Source organism: Gavia stellata, chromosome 9 (assembly GCF_030936135.1).
Source record: "Gavia stellata isolate bGavSte3 chromosome 9, bGavSte3.hap2, whole genome shotgun sequence".
Taxonomy (NCBI): domain Eukaryota; kingdom Metazoa; phylum Chordata; class Aves; order Gaviiformes; family Gaviidae; genus Gavia; species Gavia stellata.
Window position 1 is genome coordinate 30739844 of NC_082602.1, and position 18121 is coordinate 30757964.

The 18121-nt window shown below is 36.4% G+C and overlaps 1 protein-coding gene across 5 annotated transcripts in view; it reads left to right on the plus strand.

The window, feature by feature from the left end:
* Positions 1-18121, plus strand: part of VTI1A (vesicle transport through interaction with t-SNAREs 1A) — a 275458-nt gene that overhangs the window by 46430 nt on the left and 210907 nt on the right. For 3 of the 5 annotated variants that reach the window (XM_059821206.1, XM_059821209.1, XM_059821210.1), the window contains exons 4-5: positions 9849-9926; positions 16242-16262. In XM_059821206.1, the coding sequence (XP_059677189.1) occupies positions 9849-9926; positions 16242-16262 (99 nt within the window). The remainder of the gene's footprint in view (positions 1-9848; positions 9927-16241; positions 16263-18121) is intronic. The other 2 variants (XM_059821207.1, XM_059821211.1) reach the window with 1 other exon arrangement.

Sequence of the window (18121 nt, forward strand, 5' to 3'; positions counted from 1 at the left end):
CTGTTCCAATGCTTCACCACTCTCTCAGTAAAGACATTTTTCCTAATATCCAACCTAAACCTCCCCTGGTGCAACTTGAGGCCATTTCCTCTTGTCCTGTCACTAGTCACTTGGGAGAAGAGACCAACACCCACCTCTCTGCAACCCCCTTTCAGGTAATTGTAGGGAGCGATGAGGTCCCCCCTCAGCCTCCTCTTCTCCAGACTGAACAATCCCAGTTCCCTCAGCCGCTCCTCATAAGACCTGTGCTCCAGACCCCTCACCAGCTTCGTTGCCCTTCTCTGGACACGCTCCAGCACCTGGATGTCCTTCTTGTAGTGAGGGGCCCAAAACTGAACACAGGATTCGAGGTGCAGCCTCACCAGTGCCGAGTACAGGGGCACGATCACCTCCCTACTCCTGATGGCCACACTATTTCTGATAGAGGCCAGGATGCCGTTGGCCTTCTTGGCCACCTGGGCACACTGCTGGCTCATATTCAGCCGGCTGTCAATCAACACCCCCAGGTCCTTTTCTGCGGGGCAGCTTTCCAGCCACTCGTCCCCAAGCCTGTAGCGTTGCATGGGGTTGTTGTGACCCAAGTGCAGGACCCGGCACTTGGCCTTGTTGAACCTCATACAATTGGCCTCAGCCCATCCATCCAGCCTGTCCAGATCCCTCTGCAGAGCCTTCCGACCCTCGAGCAGATTAACACTCCCGCCCAACTTGGTGTCGTCTGCAAACTTGCTGAGGGAGCACTCAATCCCCTCATCCAGATCATCGATAAATGTATTAAACAAGACCAGCCCCAGTACCGAGCTCTGGGGGACTCCGCTCGTGACCGGCCCCCAACTGGATTTAACTCAATTCACCATGACTCTCTGGGCTCGGCCGTCCAGCCAGTTTTTTAACCAGCAAAGAGTGCACCTGTCTAAGCCACGAGCCGCCAGCTTCTCCATGAGAATACTGTGGGAGACAGTGTCGAAGGCTTTACTAAAGTCCAGGTAGACAACATCGACAGCTTTTCCCTCATCCAATTTATTCACCATTTAATGGTGAAGTCAGAAATTATCCTCTGCTACTCTCATTGAATAGGGTTTTTCATATTTATTATGGTTAATATTTTTAGGGCTCAACCGAAATTTTCTTATTCTGTGTATTATTTTCAGAAATCAAAAAATGTGTATTGGTATATGGGTGGATAGATGCCTCTGAGAGAGAGCGTGTATGCTCAGTGAAAAAAGGACAGTACCTAAAAATAGCTTTTTATGCACTAAAAAGTATTTTTGGAAAGGCCTGCTTAAGTTTCTTTGGTTTAACATAGTTCCTATCAGAGTGGCACTAATGTCGGTGGGACAATTCAGCTGCCTTGGAAACATTGCATTCATCTGCCTTGCACTCATTCTAAGTGTCAGAAATGAGATCTGTCTTTATGGCTTCCTTTTGTTTTTTACTCTTGGAGTTCACAGTGGACAAAATGTATAATTCATTAATAGACCTGAGCTCTGTAGCAAAATTATATTTTTAACTGGAAAACCTAAAAGCCTAAAAAATACCAGCTTTCCTAGGCTTTACCTACTGTTAGAAATCCAGGGAGTGGGAGAGGTGAAAAAGATGATGGTAGCATTCAACAATGGCAACTGCTTCAGCCCAGATATAGATTTTCATTGCAGTGGCCAATCTCCATAATGTCTGGCCAGAGAGTGCAGGTACAGGCTGATACAGACAATTAAGTAACAAATGGAGGAAGGAAGTAAGACTTGGATGCTCCTTTCTGGAAAAGGAAGGAGGCAGTGGAAAGTACCAGCAAATGTCTTGTTACTGTTAGCAATGGGGACCTCAGCTCCAGATGGAAATACCAGCTAAAACAAAGATGTTTTAATGAACATTTCATGTTTTATTTTATCTGAGATGTTTATCATCCTTTACTATGGTATGGGCTAATTAGTTAAAAAATCTTAAGCTTCCTTAAGAATTTTTTTCTCCCTGCTTTTCTGGCTTTGAGAGCACTCTCTTTAAAGGTTGGCCCTTGTAGTATAAACTTCTCCCCTTGGACTAAAATGGCTCCGTAGTTTCATTTTCTTGGTTCATCTGTCTGTTGGTCCAACGCACTGGAGTTTATCTTCCGTCTCAAAGATTTAGGAAACTTTTATATTAATTACGAACCTACCATGCAGCAGAAAGTCTTTGGACCACAAGGCAGTCTGAAGTACGCGATCCTGATGTGTAGTTGCTCCTTATCCCACATGCTATTTAGAGGACAAATGATTCAATGAAGTTGCGTGGTAATAGGCATTATTTAAAAAAAAAAAAAAAAAAAGGAACGAAAGCAAGCTTTTATTAAAAAAAAAAAAAGGAACCACTATAATATATGAGTTTGGTCATTACAATGAGGAGATGAGTTGAGATGACCAATGAAGATTCCATAAAAAAACCCATACTCATACGCTCTGTTGTACTGGAAAAAGGCACTAGGAGTTCTCTATTCCACTGTTATCCTTAACAAGTTTCCCTAAAAGGTAATTTTGCAGATATATGTAGGTCTTACATGTACACTTATTATGTGCATATGCCAGTTCTAAGTGCAAAGATCTGCTGTAGTTAAACCATACTCAAAATAGGCTTATTTTTGTATACTGGTTTTGCTAATCTTTAAATTGAAGTTACTCATATCTAGCAGAGACTCCTGGAGAAGAATAGCAGCCTATATGAGATTAGTGACTGACTTCTCATGCTTGGTGTGACTTTTTAAAATCTGTTTTAGGAGTGAGAGTCTTCTAGGATTTGATATAGAGATGGAATTGTCTTAGTGATCATAGTGACATCCTTAAACATTTCTGCAGATTAGCCTGAACATGAGTTGAGGATCAGTTTATCTGTCAACAATGGTGGCTTAATTCTGGCTGTTCCTATTCTTTGCATCCAAAATTTTTGTTGATGCCACAGTCTAGACATGTCCCTTTTGCCACCAGGTCCAAGTGTGGACCTATGCTATAAACAATAGAATTTATCCCACTTAGAGCCCCTACACCCAAATAAATAGTCAAGTTGTGGATTACTTTGAACCTGTATCAGGTGTGGTCTTACAGCTGAGGTGTCTTTATTTTCAAATGGTCGTCTGAGTTGTGGAGAGAGAGTGTTCTCTCCCTCTCCAACCTTTTCTTCCAGCACTGGTGATTGAAATGACTGTGGTAAATAAGGGTCTGCAAGTTGCAAAACCTTTGTCAACAAATCAGGCAAATATATGCCTATATTATTAGGCAAATATATTTGTTTGTTATACATATCAAGGAAAAGGGCACTAACACCAGCCAACTTTCAATTTATCAAGCTAGATTGTAAGACTGGTCTTTGAACACACAGAGCGTGGTTACAGGGAAGCACTAGGCTTTTCTGGAAGGTGAATTTGAGAAGGAATGAACTTGAGTGATCACATGCACAATTTAGAGGAATTTCCATTGACTGAATAGGCAAGTTGGGTAACTTAGCCAGCTAAGCAGATGTGTAAAGATAGGTTTTATAATGAAATATGATAGTATAATAATGGTCATTTGAAGGAATCAATAGAAAGGAGTTGTATAAAATACTGAAGTTAGAGTGCTAAAAAGCATGTTACAGGAACAGACTAGCAGACTTGGGTAACAGTAGATACCAGAATAGCTGCACGTCGGCAGTGCAAAAGGCAAACATCGCTATGTCGGCCTACAGAGACGTTACAGTTAAATTTGCAGGAATACTCAGTCACCCTTCATGCATCAGCTGATGCCTGGCGTATTTTTTTGAGATTATGGCACAAGAGTAAAAAAGTAGACAAATGGTTGTACAGAACAACCCAGAGCTGAAAGCACCTTGGAGAAACTGAATTCTGATGAAAGACTAAAGTAGTGTATATGTACATTATATACGTACATACAGATTTGGTAATAGGGTATGGTAATTCAAACAAGCAAAAAGATGAGTAGTTATAATTAAAAAAATAAAAACTAAAAAAACCCCACCAGGCTGAGGGGAGTTATTCGTTGTTATGTTTGGAGCTTATCTGAAGTTTTCCATGCTTCGATTTATAACTCTTGTATTTCATTTTATTACTCTTCCGTAGATATGTTCCTGTTAAACTGGAAGTGATGATAGTGAATTTTCAAGCATCCTCTAAAAAATAGAAGGGGGGAGAGGTCAGTTAGTTCCAGATCTTTTCTAGGTTATTAGGTGTAAAAGAGCTCAGGTAAATATAAGCTGGTTTTCTAAATACAAATGTCTTTTGCACAATAGAAATCCTCCTCTGTTACTCCTTAACTCCACAGAAGTGATAAATTAACAATTCTGCCAGGTCACCTGTTTTCTTCCCTACCTACAGCACATGCAATCTAGCAGGTTGTTTAAGCATCAGCCATGTTGGTGACATACATGGTCCACTGGTCATGAGTTTGAGGTGGAAGTAGTTTTGTGGGCAGAAGCTGCATTTTTCACGACCAACATAGTACAATGTGTTGTATCCTCATGGGGGTTTGCTTGACCTTCCTCCCTGCCCTCACCCCATAATGAAACTAAAAGTATGTTTGATGATGATTATTGAAAAGAAGATTTATAGACCTGTGACTTCTACTTAAAATGGATGATAGTATCTCTGCATTAATTTCACATTAGCACTTGAAGTTTGATTTCTCTCTGCTGTTGTAGGAAGCTGACGGCATTTGGCGGAGCAGCAGAATACAGGTTTTAAGTTGTGCATTTCTCTTTCAGAGTTGCCTGCAATCTTTTTCATGTGCATGCAGGGACGGCAAGTAAGACCGGGAGAGGCTTAGACACTGACTTCTGCCAGCCAACACATACTGTTGAATTGATTCTTTCAATCAGAAGTTTCATAGGATTTGTAAAATAGTTTTTATTTCCTTTTGGACAGAAATGTATCAGCTTTGTTTTTTATTTTCATACGGAAATGCTTCAAAGTCCAGCATTGCATCAGGTTGTATATTAGCACTATGTAATCGTTTTCCTGCTTCTTACACACAATCGATAAAAACTAAGCTACTTAGGAACAGGAAAACGCCTTTCGAATTGCAGTCTGAAGTGTCTAGTCTATTGTTCCTGGATCACCTTTAAAGAGAAATGTAGAAGTTTTGAAAACTGAAGTTTGAACACAATTTCTTAAGTAATTTCAATTATTTTGTTACCTAAAGAAATGGTTGTGTGTTTCTGTTTAAATATAAGCTTTAAGATTGTTGAGTAGGATTGCTTATTTTTCTTCTAAATTTGTTAAACTATATCTTTTTCATTTCTGCTCAGCAAAAAATACTTAAGTAGCTATTCTGAAAGGCAGAGATGAAAGTGTAAATTCTGCAGTATTTAGCAGTCCATTTGAGGATCAGGTCACTTTTTTCACCTTGCTTTAATGAGAGCAATGGCAAAACTGACTACTCAAAGAACACAAAATCTAATTTATTCCTACAAATTATTTCTGGTTATGCTAATCTCAAGTATTTATTTACATCTAGAGCAGGGCCAAACTTTGAAACAGATGCCTGAAGATTTTTTCTAAACCATTTATATATACCGGGAGATTATAATGAATTTTGTATGAAAAAAGATGTTTGTGGATAAATAAACTTTTTTGTTTGTTTACGCATATTTCACCCAAAAAATCTGTTTAATCTGTTCTTAAAACACTGAGCCTGAAAAATGGAGAGGCTGGGACAAAAAGATTTGCTGGTCCTTTTGTCTGAAATGCACCTAGGTTTGCTGGTCTGTTCAGGGGGCTGCTTAGCATTTAGGAGAGGAAGGCTTTTCTTTAGTTCAGGTATGAAAATGTGCGATACTTTATATCAATTGTTTGGCTGATTGCTGAAATTGCATTGGAGTGAGGGGGCATTGGCTAGTTCTGGCCTTCACTAATGGGAACATTTCAGAATATGGATGAGTAATTAAAGTATAGAATGCGGAAAATTAGGGCAAAATTGAATAGAAGTGAATAAGTATGTGTTCTGTTGTGCAGATGTTGGAAACAGATTATTTTGGATACCTCTTTCTATCTACATCTTACTTGGTTACCATGTAAAAATCGGTCATACACCATGTAGATTGTTTCTCTTCCCATTGCCTTTTCTGTTTTTATGTTGTGATGTATCTGTATAGGTAGTAATTTAGCAAAATATCCTGTCTGCCAGGTGTGGGAACTAGCTGATTGTATTGTAATACCAGATCATTACTTAATTCATATGCAACCTAGCCTAGCACATGGAAAGCATTATAAATCTATTTACAGTGTGGCTGGTCTGATGATAACATTGTATTAAATTCCCAGGTGAGGCAATTTAAGCAATTGCTTTGCCATGTGTAGGCCATGGAAATTAACTTCTCATATGCTTTAGTAATAGACGAACTTCATTGTTATGCTCAGATTAGTAGTATAGGAGAATTCTTACAGTCTGGTTACATGTACCCTACTTCACATGTAGAATCATACAGGGGGGTGGTACTGCAGATCACAGATCTTAATTAGTTTAAGCTGAGTTAATTCATTTCAATTCTAATTTAGCTGTGCTTGCCCATGAACACATTCAGTTCTACTGGGAAATGTTAAGGCTTGGGTCAAGTAGACAGATTGTTTAAAGCCAAATTGCCAGACAGAACTGAGCAAGTGTATCTGTTTGAACAGGGCTTTAAGAAAATCACCCAATCAGTATGCAAAAATCCTGTTCATAAACCAAGAGAGATCTGCCTGGAATCAGAAATTCTTCCTTGTCAGAAGGTCTGGGTACTGTAGTACATTTAAAACAGCCCCTGAAACTTTCTCTGTCTTGAAGTTCTTGTAGAAAGTAGCTTAACCCTTTAGTGTCATTGTGTGTTCGTGTGTGTGCAACATTTGAATGCAAACGTGTACACTGAGTTAAAAACACTTGTGTGTTTAGACTTTTTGTCTATGTATATACAAGAAAATACAAAATACAAGGAAAACTCCTATATATGACAGACCTTCAGAGACAAAAAACTGCATACAGAACCTCTTAAACCTATATTGAGCTGCCCAGAAATGCCTTGGATTACGAACTCTGTAAAGCTTCTGTCTTTTCTAGAAACATACATATAAAGTACCTGTAGACAGTGGTAACTGACACCTAAGACTAAAAATGTTGACAATTTCTTGATTTGCCTGGTTAGCTTATGTATAGAAGTCATTAACTATTTATAAAATGCATTATGAATTGGGTTCCTTCAAACTGTAGCAGTGTGTGTGACATTTCCAGCTCAAACTATCATTCTTGCATTTGGCTAAAGTATGTATTTATAAACAGCTGATAGTTATGAACTAAAAAAAAAAAATCTAAAAATTATTTAATTATTGAGTTCGGATGAACCGAAATAATTTTGATAGCCACATTTAAAAGTGTTAGCCAATATTACTTTAATAAAAATAAGAATAGTAATTCAAAATATTGATATTTTGGACAAATCCTGAAAGAACAAACGAACACTTTAGTTCAAAGGCCTTTCCTTTTATATTATTGATTCATTTGGTAGTGAAACTGTGATCAAAAGTAGTATCAAATTATTTATTGATTATGGCAAAGAGTTATACTTAATTGTAGTCAAAGGGTTATTTCTTTTAATATAATTGCTGATTTTCAGATCATGACAGATTATGGCAATAAAAGAACAATGATACAAATATATTTATTAAGTTCAGTGGTGATGGTATAAAGAATTATAAAGGGCCTCTAAAAATTGTATTGCTATTAACATTTATTTCTTTCCCATGTAGAATATTCTTTTTCCTTTCTTCCATGCAGGCTCTTGTGAATGAGAATATCAGCCAGTTAAATCTTTCGAATAAATGATGTGTAACCAAGGACTATCTCAGTCTCTACATGTAATTAGGCAACTTGTTCACTGGAGAACAAGCTTATGAAGCATCATGCTCCTCATCTCAGTCTAATAATGATAAATACATTCAACACTAACAGAATCAAGGGGGCTGAGTCATTTTGTGAAATTGGGAGAGACTGTACAGTTGAACTACTAGACTTCAAATGGGAAGATTGAATCTTAATCAGAAAAGAAGATTAGATATTTATTGGTATATATTTGTAATTTCCTTCCTTGTTTGATGTGTATCAAATAAAAATAGGAAAATAATATAATTGAGCAATCTATGCCAATTTGTTGGCTTTTGGTGAAAAAAGAGAAAAACAAAACCTATCTCCATATGATATTCTTGCATACTGTGGAGTGTTTTAGTCCCCCATAGTGATGAAATGAATAATTTAAACAGGCAGCTCTGATACCACAGCCTGTTTAAAGGTTCTCATTTCCTTTAATGCTGTAGACTACTTTAGCTTGGTTAGTATGAAACTGTGACAGCTGAGATCTCCAAAAGATTTGGCACGATTCAGCTCTTGTAGTAGGTCCATGGTATGCTTTGTCCTTGCTATGTACATCTGTAGCTTTAGTATATAATCTAGATGTGACCACAAGCAACTGAATCACAAATTGGTAAGCATTGTAATGATGATGATGGTAACAAAGGGTGAACTACACAGGATAAAAAGCTAAACTGTGTTGCTCTGATGACCAATACAAGGCTTATGCCACTGCTAGGTTCCTAGTGTAAGGGGTGACCCACTTCCAAACTTCTTTGTCACAAAGGTAATGAATTTCCCTCAGTATAATTGCTAGTGGGTTGTTTCCTGTGCCCCAGTCCCAAGCACATTTTTTGGCATGATTGTCCAGTTAGGGAATGTTTGAGGAGGGATTTGCTTTTGCTGAGTTCCTACTGGTAGTGACTACCACGGTGGAGTGTGAGGGAAGCTCCCATCAATAAAGGAAGGCCCTACAGCATAGTTCTTGCTACTCTTGGGTTTCTTCCTCTGATGAAGTGTAAAACTGATCATAACTGCGCTCAAACATGAAAACATTTTAAACAATATGTTAAAAATCCTTTCTCTCTTTTAATGGTGAATGTAGGGATATTAACTGACTAAGGGCCTGTTTTTTGGCCAACAAAGAAGTTGAAAGCTGGGCTGATGTTCTCTTTATGGACTTCCCTGTTGTTCCACTGAATGTTGTGCTACCTTGGTAATCTTCAGACATTTGCTTTCCATTGCGCAGCACTTGATCTAGTTTAGAATCAATATGATGATCAGTTCATGAGCAAATCTGGTTCCCATAAGCTGTGAGTAATGACTGTCTGTCATAACAATCTAATGAATGACTGTCTCAGTTTTGTGGTGTTTCCATGAACTGCTGTAAACCAATGTTTCCTCGTACTGCTGTTTTCTCTGCTTTCTTTTGCCCTTTGATTTCTGGTCATTTCCCTGTAGGCCTTCATAGCCTTAGCAGCATAGGAAACACTCGTTATTTTTCTACATCTTTAAGTTCAACCAGTTTTGTCAAATATGTGTTCATGGTTTGGTTTTTTTATGTGGGAAAAGCTCAATCTTCCTTTCCTATTTAATGGCATCACTGCAGTGTTACTCTGGGTTCTGCGTCCAGCTATCAAGTGTTCTTCAGAAAAATACATTTGGTTCCTTCACATGTGTTTCTTCAGTGTTTCTGATATTAGTGTATGTTGCTTGTCAAGGTTGCCTGATTATTGGAACTGGGATCACACAACATGTACCTTGAGCTTCACTGAAGCTGCTTTCATTGCTGAAAAGTTGAGGATGTGACTGTCCTAGAAATGCTAAGGTTTTGCCATGCAGATTTGTCAAAATACAGCAGTTGAACTTTTTAATAACTTTTACTTGCAGATTTTTTATTTTTTTTTTTATCAAATAGGTATCCATTAGGGGGCTCTCGAGGTTTAAGATGATCAGCCTTGATACCAATGGCTTCGGAGCTTTACTTCCTAACCCTTTTTTCTTTTTGTTTTACAGAAAAGGTCACGGATCGCCTACAGTGATGAGGTGCGGAATGAGCTCCTAGGGGATGATGGGAATTCCTCAGAGAACCAGGTAGGATGCTAATCAAGAAGCCCTAGTGGGTGGCTGGAGGGTGAAGGAGGTCACTGGCACACTGGGCTTCTCAAGCTGCTCCTTAACAGCATTAGCAACAACTCATGTGGAAGTGATACTGTTTAATGCAAAGCTGGGGTCTTAATCAACTTCAAAATGTTTCTTGGAGATCTTACATTTAACCCTTTAACTTGTGATCACTGTCTGCTATCTTAAAAAAAATCTTTTCTTCTCTTTTCTTTATTATTTAGTACTTAAGAAATAACTTGAAACGCGCTGTTTGCCGACAAAGCCAAGGTCTTCACCTCAAACACATGTAAAAGGAATAAAAAAAGTACATAATGCAGCTTTGATAATAATGCAGTATAATTAAATCAACACTGGCAGGCAAAACAAATGAAAGTGCGCTCTCAGAATTAGGCAGTACCCCACTCAGTTTCCTTGTGTGATTCCTTCCCTAAACAGATTTTCTCTCCTTGTACCAAAAACACAAGTTGTACTAATAAAAGCATGCTTTCATAATGCGTGTTGTACTAGAATGCAGAGTGCTATCCATCTCTTTTAATGAAGGAAAGCTTGATAATCCTGAGGCTTTTTTAAAATCTTGTACCCGTATTGTTGTTCTGGACACTACAGTGAGGACCCTACTAGACTACTGAAAATTATAAAGGCAACATTCTATTTAGGGGACTTTGACCCACCTGTTAATATTTCTTTTGGTGCTGAAACTTGTTTGACAAGCTCTGTCTGAAAGCAGAATATTTCTTTTCTTTTTGAAAATCATGTCAGCTGTAATCAAAGCTGTGCATTTTGAGTTAGAAGTTAGTTGAAAGTTTTCTTAAATATGAGATCTTATCTTCTGACCAGATAGAATTTAAATTATTTTTGTAGTGAAAGTGAAGCTTGTTTAAATTGTTACTTGATAAATGCAATATTAAATAAGGAAACGAAACAGAACCATGTTCTGAAATTTTTAGTGTCTTCTACCCTCAATATAAGCTCAGTTCCACTAAGGATTGGAAAAAAGAAAGACTTGGAGACTTACAATGAATTTTAAAACACAGACTCCTTAAGCCTTAATCTTACACAGTATTTTAAATGTGCTGTGGAAGTTTTAAACCCTGTAATAGACTTTGATACATACATTAATGAAATTATACACAGGATACAATGCATCTGTAGACTCTGTAGTGTACAGCAGCTCTAATATCTATGTGAAGGGTTAAATTTAAAAGATATTCATCTTCATATTTATATATCACACCAAGGGGATATTCCAAAATTTGAATAAAATAACGATGCGTTTTTATCCTAAATAATGAGTTTATGGAAAGGATGATTTCATGGAAAAGTTTCACAGTCTGCATATCATGATCGTAAACTCAGTCCTGTGAAAGTCTTAAGATTCTCATTTTATTTCTTTTAAGGTACTGCTATTTTTACATTTCAAGAAAAAATTGTGTGAATTCAGACATAAAAGGGCAATTGTGATAAGAAGCTTTACTTATAACAGAATATCTTATGTGTAGGGATGAGATAAAATATTTTATTTTCACTTTTTAAGGAATGGTTAAATAACTGGTTCACATGTGCACTTTTTGCAAGTTATGATCTTTTTTTCTAAACTTGATGGAAGAAACATGGTCTCATCTCAAGGAACCAAATGATACTTTCAACCATTTGTCAGCATGAGTTTTTTTCTTCCAGATGATCACTTCTTAAATGGAAGAAAATTTTGGGTGGTAATGGAGTTTATCTAGTAACCCAACTTGAAATTGTTACCCCCATACCTTTGAAAGTTCTGAATTTCTTTCTTCCTTGAAAAATGTTGTGAAATATCACCGTAAAGGAGTCAACTAACTTTTTTAAAATATGTGAATGCCACTATTTTAAAAAATACTAGATACTGTGTTGTTTCAATAATCAATATTACTTTCTTTTTCTTATGAAATGTCATTAGTTATATTTGTACTTACATGCGTGTAGTTATGGGTACAAGCAGTTAGTGCAAGAACTTCAGTCTGATGTTGAGCTTATCAGGATGTGCAGCTATCCAAATTAAGTGTAAGGTTTGGGTACTGACCATGAAGTAAACATGTTACCTTGATGTATTCAACTCAGTAACCACAGGTTTAATACACTTTCACTCCTACACATCATTATATCAATAGAAGGCTTGAACTAGATGACGAAAGGACACTCAGGTATAACTTACAGCCATGTAAAATATTTGAAGATGTTTCAAATTCTTGCTTTAATTTTGTCTGATGGAAATAAATACAGGTAGATGGACAGACCCTCACCCTAATATTATGGGACTTTCTCTTGTCAATCAGTTTGGGTTAGGTTGAATTATTTAAACTGAAAGGTGGTGGGGTTTTTTTTTCCCCAATTCACTCACCAAACTTTGAAAGGGGAGAGGAGAGGAGGGATTCCTCTTCTGACAAAGGAGTTGTTGAAAAAAGTTGCCAGCTCAGAATTGCTCCTGTACCAATCCACAAATATTGGTAAAATCTGCCAATAGAAATGCTGACTATCTGGTTAGACTGGGGTGTTACACAAGGGAAACAAGAGATACAAGCTGTATGTTTTTGTAACGGTCTTTGTCATTATGATAAATATTGCAAAACATTTATGTTGGAGGGAGAAGATGAAAAGGAACTTGAAATATACTAGCTAGTACAACAATATTAAGTATCTAGAAATAAATGGGGCACAATTTGGATCCTTTTTTTTTCCAACTTCTATTTTTGAGTTGAGTTTCAAAGGTACAGTTACAGCAAAACAAAGCCAAGCTATAAGCTGTAATGAATAGGGTCATAGGTATGAGTTTCCAGTTGTTGTCCCAAGAATAAAGATTGAAGTACAAAGAACAGATTGAAGAATTAGCAAATTATGGTTGATCTTTTGTCTTCTTTTTTCCTAAATGTCTCCCATAAGCAGTTGTCATCATGTGTAGATCACAACAACTTAGAATAACGTGGTATAATAATGATTATACTACAAGATTTAACGAATTTTACCAGATAAAGCATAGAGAAACTTCTTGTAAGAAGTTATACGAATCATACAATGCTGCTATTCAAAGTTGTTTTTTTTTTAAATAAGTGCATCTTTGTTTAATGAGATAAATAGTGACATAATGCTCTTAAAGCATTTAGGGTTTAGTAAAGTCATTGCTTAGTATACATTAATTTATTCTTAATTTGAATTGGGTGAATGTAGTCAGATGAGGCATACACAGAGGTTGAGAATCAGGAGACATCCTTTCTCCCATCAAAAAAGCCCCACCTCACAGCCCCAAACCCAAAAACCTACTGTGTACATTGGGTTGTTATTTATTTTCCAGGAGTGGTCTTAAACAGGCTCTGTTACTTTCAAGGCTTATTTTTCATTCTGGCCACCAACGTTTATCAAATCCCTTGAAAGTTTTGAGTTTTTTAGTGCAATAATACACTATTTAAACTTGTGGCTTCACTTTAATAATCATAGAACTGTTTTATGCGGCGATTTGTATGTTTTTTAGAAAGTATATGTTGGGTTAAATCAGAAATCCTTCTTGACCAAAATAGTGTCAGGTACAGTATTACCAACTTTCTTGAAATATAATAGTATTCCTTTCTCTTTCACAACTATGTTCATTAATAAGTTTAAATAAATTTGCATTAGGTTAAATTGCGTGTCCGTATACACATACACTGTATATTTGATTTGTGGTGGACAAATATTTTGTGGCTACTTAATTTCTGACTACAAAGTTCTGATAATATTAGATTTGGGCTTGCTGTGCATAAAGTGTGTCAAACTTCAGCTACAGACCAGGGGGTGAAGTTGGTCAATTTAATTCCCCAAGATCTAAAGAAGGTCGGTATCATTTCATATAGCCCTGGCAGAGCAGATCATTACCAGACACAAATCTGTTCGTTACATGCCGAGGGTTTATAGCAAAATAAATAGACTGTCATCATAAGTTCAGAAAATTGTGTGTTCGACCCACGATAATGTGTAAAGGGCGTTTAATAGAGTTCAGCATTTATTCGTTATCTATATGCGGACAGAGACGGCGGTAGCGTTATCAGCTTTTTAAAAAAAATTCGGTAGTTTTCTATGTCATGTGATGTGTCTCAGAGACACACACACACGCGCGCGCGCGCACCCCCCCCATCTCACTCCCTCGCTCTCTGCGGCACAGTTTTGATTTTAGTCACAGCAGAAGGCTTAGCCACAAGAGATTCCACTGGTTCAAACCAGCGTAAACCAGATTTTTTTTTTTAGCCTACAAAGGAACAGATTACCTCTTGTATCGAATTCTGTATTGCAAAAAAAAAAAAAAAAAAAAAATCTTTGTTTCAAAAATATGCTGATTATCATAACCTAAAATGGTGGCTGCACATGGCTTAATGCTGTTTACAGTTGAGTGGTGAGCATAATAAAAATAATGTTTCAAAATAGCAAAGTAAAGGTAACACATTTTCATCAAGAGCATTGTTAAATGGGGGAAAAATACATCTTTTGTTAATTTGAATGAATATCTTTCAGCCAATGTTAAAAAAAAAAACCCAACCCTCTCCCATTACTTAGCTTAGCTGCAAATCCCATGCCGAGCTTAAATTCAGCCATGCAGCACAAACAAGATAGAACATTTTTGTTTGGGACCTATTGAAAAAACAAATGTGCAGCATTTTAAAACTCTCATTGATTATAGCAGGGTGGCATGCCCAAACGGGCTCTGTTGCGGGAGAGTAGTTTTAAACTTTGGCCCTTTAAGTATCATAGTCAACTGAAGAATGGTGGCCTCAGAAAGAAAAGATAGCTATGTGATCAACTCCCAGATCGTCTCTTTCTAAAGAGCCTTAATGTTTGCCTTTTTGGGGAAAAAAGGGGGGGAAGAGCTGGGGAAAGGGACCAATTTATGATAGGCCAAACACTTGAATTTAAGCACCGGTTTGGCAGACAATGCAGTTTTTATACCAAATTCTAGCAAAGTTCCTTTAGCGACGGACTGAAGAGCCGTTTCAGTTTAAGTCTGTGTGGTAGTAGCCCTCCTAATTACATCTAGTTAGAGCCTCGTTGTCCGTTTTGGGAACGGGGTGAGGCGTAGGTTCGTTTTAGATGAGCCATATGAAACAATAGAGAATAATGGAGGTTCTTTTGTTTCCTTCATGCTGGCGAGACTTTATTAGTAGTAAACATTCTCAGCTTACACACGTGTTGAAAATTAGTGTTATGAAACTGTAGGTGAAGTATCAGCATAAACTGAGATAATGATGTAGCTGTTGTAATTTCGAATTCAACTGGAATCGGTGAGAGAACTGCAATTTTTTATAAAAAGCCACTCTTACACAGACATTTGTTGTGAGTAATTATACGTTTTGTTCCAGTACAAATAATTTATCTCTCTCTCTAAGGGGAGAGCATATTACAGCATAGCTTGATAATCAGATTGGGGTTTTATTTAGTTTTACAGTAAACCTGCCAGAGCAATATTATTAATAGTGTTAGATTGTGTTGATTTACAAGCATAAATTTATAAATACAAAAGTATATACTATATAAGTATACACACACACTATGTGTGTATATATACACACACTGTGTAGTGGTCTAGGATTAAGAACCTGGAATGGGTCTTTTCTGAGGGAAATATGTTTCATGTTGTTCCCTATTCCTTTGTCTGTTTTTAAATATGCTATGCAATAAATCATAATTCTGAGCCATTTAACTAAGCTGCTTCATTTTTTTTTAAATTGGAAAACCCCCTCTATATGAGGTTCAATAATAAAATTAGATAATATGGTTACATTAGAACTCAGGTATACAAAAATTGAAATACTGGTTACATGCTATAAAGATGCAGTCATCTATTAATAAGTTAGATCTGCTAGTAAAATAAGAAATCAGTTGTCACAACTAAAATATACAGAAAACATTCTGAAAACTTGTATATACAAAACCACTTCAGCTGTACAATCTTCGAAGAGAGGAATAGTAAACTTGTTTTTTTCTTTATAATATAGACTTCTATGAAGTCATTCCCCTTTATTTCATGATGGTGTCTTAGATGTGGTTTAAAAGAGAATTTCACACTATTCTCTTTGTTTAATGTGACAGTGTGAGAAAGTGATCTTTATTCGTTCAAAAAACTCTGCATGTAGTCTATGTTTAGGTTCTTTTAATGTGTTTGTCTGTGATTTTTAAATGCTAAACATGTAAACAGATAAATTGTCAATGTTAATTCTGTATCCTGTCACACAACTGATCTTTCTTTCCTGCCATTTCTTTCCTTTTTATCTTTTTTGTGCGTTCATGTTGCAGTTGATAAAATTACGTGAAGAGGTGAGTACTTTCTTGCTTTTTGTTGTCTAGCTTTCCCTTTAAAGCTGAGTTTCTAAATCTGAAGTAGATCTTTTTGTTCATTGTTGCAGGGAAATCTACACAAAGCAAAAATATTGATTACATTGCTTTAAAATATTCACTGTTGTGCCTCTTTTTCCTTAATAATTGTATACTTACATAGGAATCTTTAGATCAAACCTTAGAAATTAACATTCTTTGATAGTGGAAATTTTTTTTTAAAGGCACTAGAAAAAGAAGGGGGAAAAAAAACCCCTATTATTTGATCTCTGCTAGAATACCATGATCAAATCAGGTACAGTAATAATCATGTTTGCATCACAAAATCTTTGATAGGGTAAATACATTTATACAATGGTATTGAAAGTGAAAGCATTGCTTTGGTAAAAACCTGTGCTGAAACACTGTAAAAATTACACAGTATTTCACAATGTTCTGAGGTTGGTGTGAGGTATTCAAGTAGCTTATGTATTATATTGGATATTGTATACCCACTGAAAATGCAGTACAGGTAGACCTACGCACACATATCAATATTTATTATTTATTTGTGAGTGCTGTAGATCTGTAGGTGTAACACTAGAGATCAGTATTCCAGAACACCTTTCTTCCAGTTATAAAATGACTCATAAATATTTAGAGAGAGAAGCCCGTTTTAATGGTCAATTCCTCAAATGTTTCAGTATATTTTCTGAAATTAATCTTCTCTGTTACTTACTGCTGTAGCAAAGCAGGTATCTGAACTGCTTTTGTTAATTTCCCAATAGCTGCCAAAAAGAAGGTCTTAGTAAAGTCAAGATTACTTATAGGTCAGATTTCTGAAGGGTTTCATATGGAGAGTTTGAACCAGTGAAGTATTTTAATAAATATATTTAGAAGCACGAGTATTTTAACATCACATATTTTTCTGGTATCTTCTTTTTGAAACGTGTGTCCAGATGTATCAGTAATGAATATTGAGCTCTGCAGGAAAGGATTTGTAAGTTTTAGAAATGATGATGACAAAGAATTGTAAAGTGACTCGATTAAGGACAATTACAGAGAGTTTTTAAAAACAGTAAGATATTTGTGATACGAAGATTCTTTCACTAATTCCCTGAATGCTTTATTTTTCCCTCATCTTGTGGGGCTGATATTAATACGTTAAAGCTACAGAGTAAAACAGTTAACAAAAAAAAATTAAATAAAATAAACATGTAACCACATGAAAGCCCTCCCACCACTGCTGAGCTCCCCTCCCCAATAGTCCCAGTATTTAAACAGATGACAACATTGTTGCAAGGGTTTGTATAGCCTGATTTCTGAGTTTTTTCAGAACAAGGTTCATTTGTTCATTCCTTTAACAACACCTGCGAATCTGCTCCTGTGCTTTTGTAAAAGAACATAATAGGATCATTTTTGCTTGCAAACATAGATTATAGTTTTATAAACATAAAGATTCCTAATTTTTAAATTTACTCTGCACATTTAATCAGATATAAAGAACAAAGTTGCTACTTAACTGCTCTTCTTTTTGAAATAGCTGTGAAGTTAAGTAAGAAAATTCAGGATGTTATTGCAAAGGGCTGCAACTTGGGAGCTGTACTGAACTCAGTCATACCTTTTGGAGCTTATAAATCCTCTTTGTTAGCCACCTAAAAAATTTTGACATTGCCTCTGGTAATTTTCTTTTTTGCTTTTCCTTGCTAGCCTCTTGAGTTACTTTTTCCTCTCTCTGCATATTATGAGAGCAGCAGCAAATAGAACTAAATAAAGGGATTTATTATTTTGTTTAGATCAAAATAGTACAGGTAGAGAGAGAAATAATTTAAAAAACAATTGTTAGCATTCTGTTCTCTGCA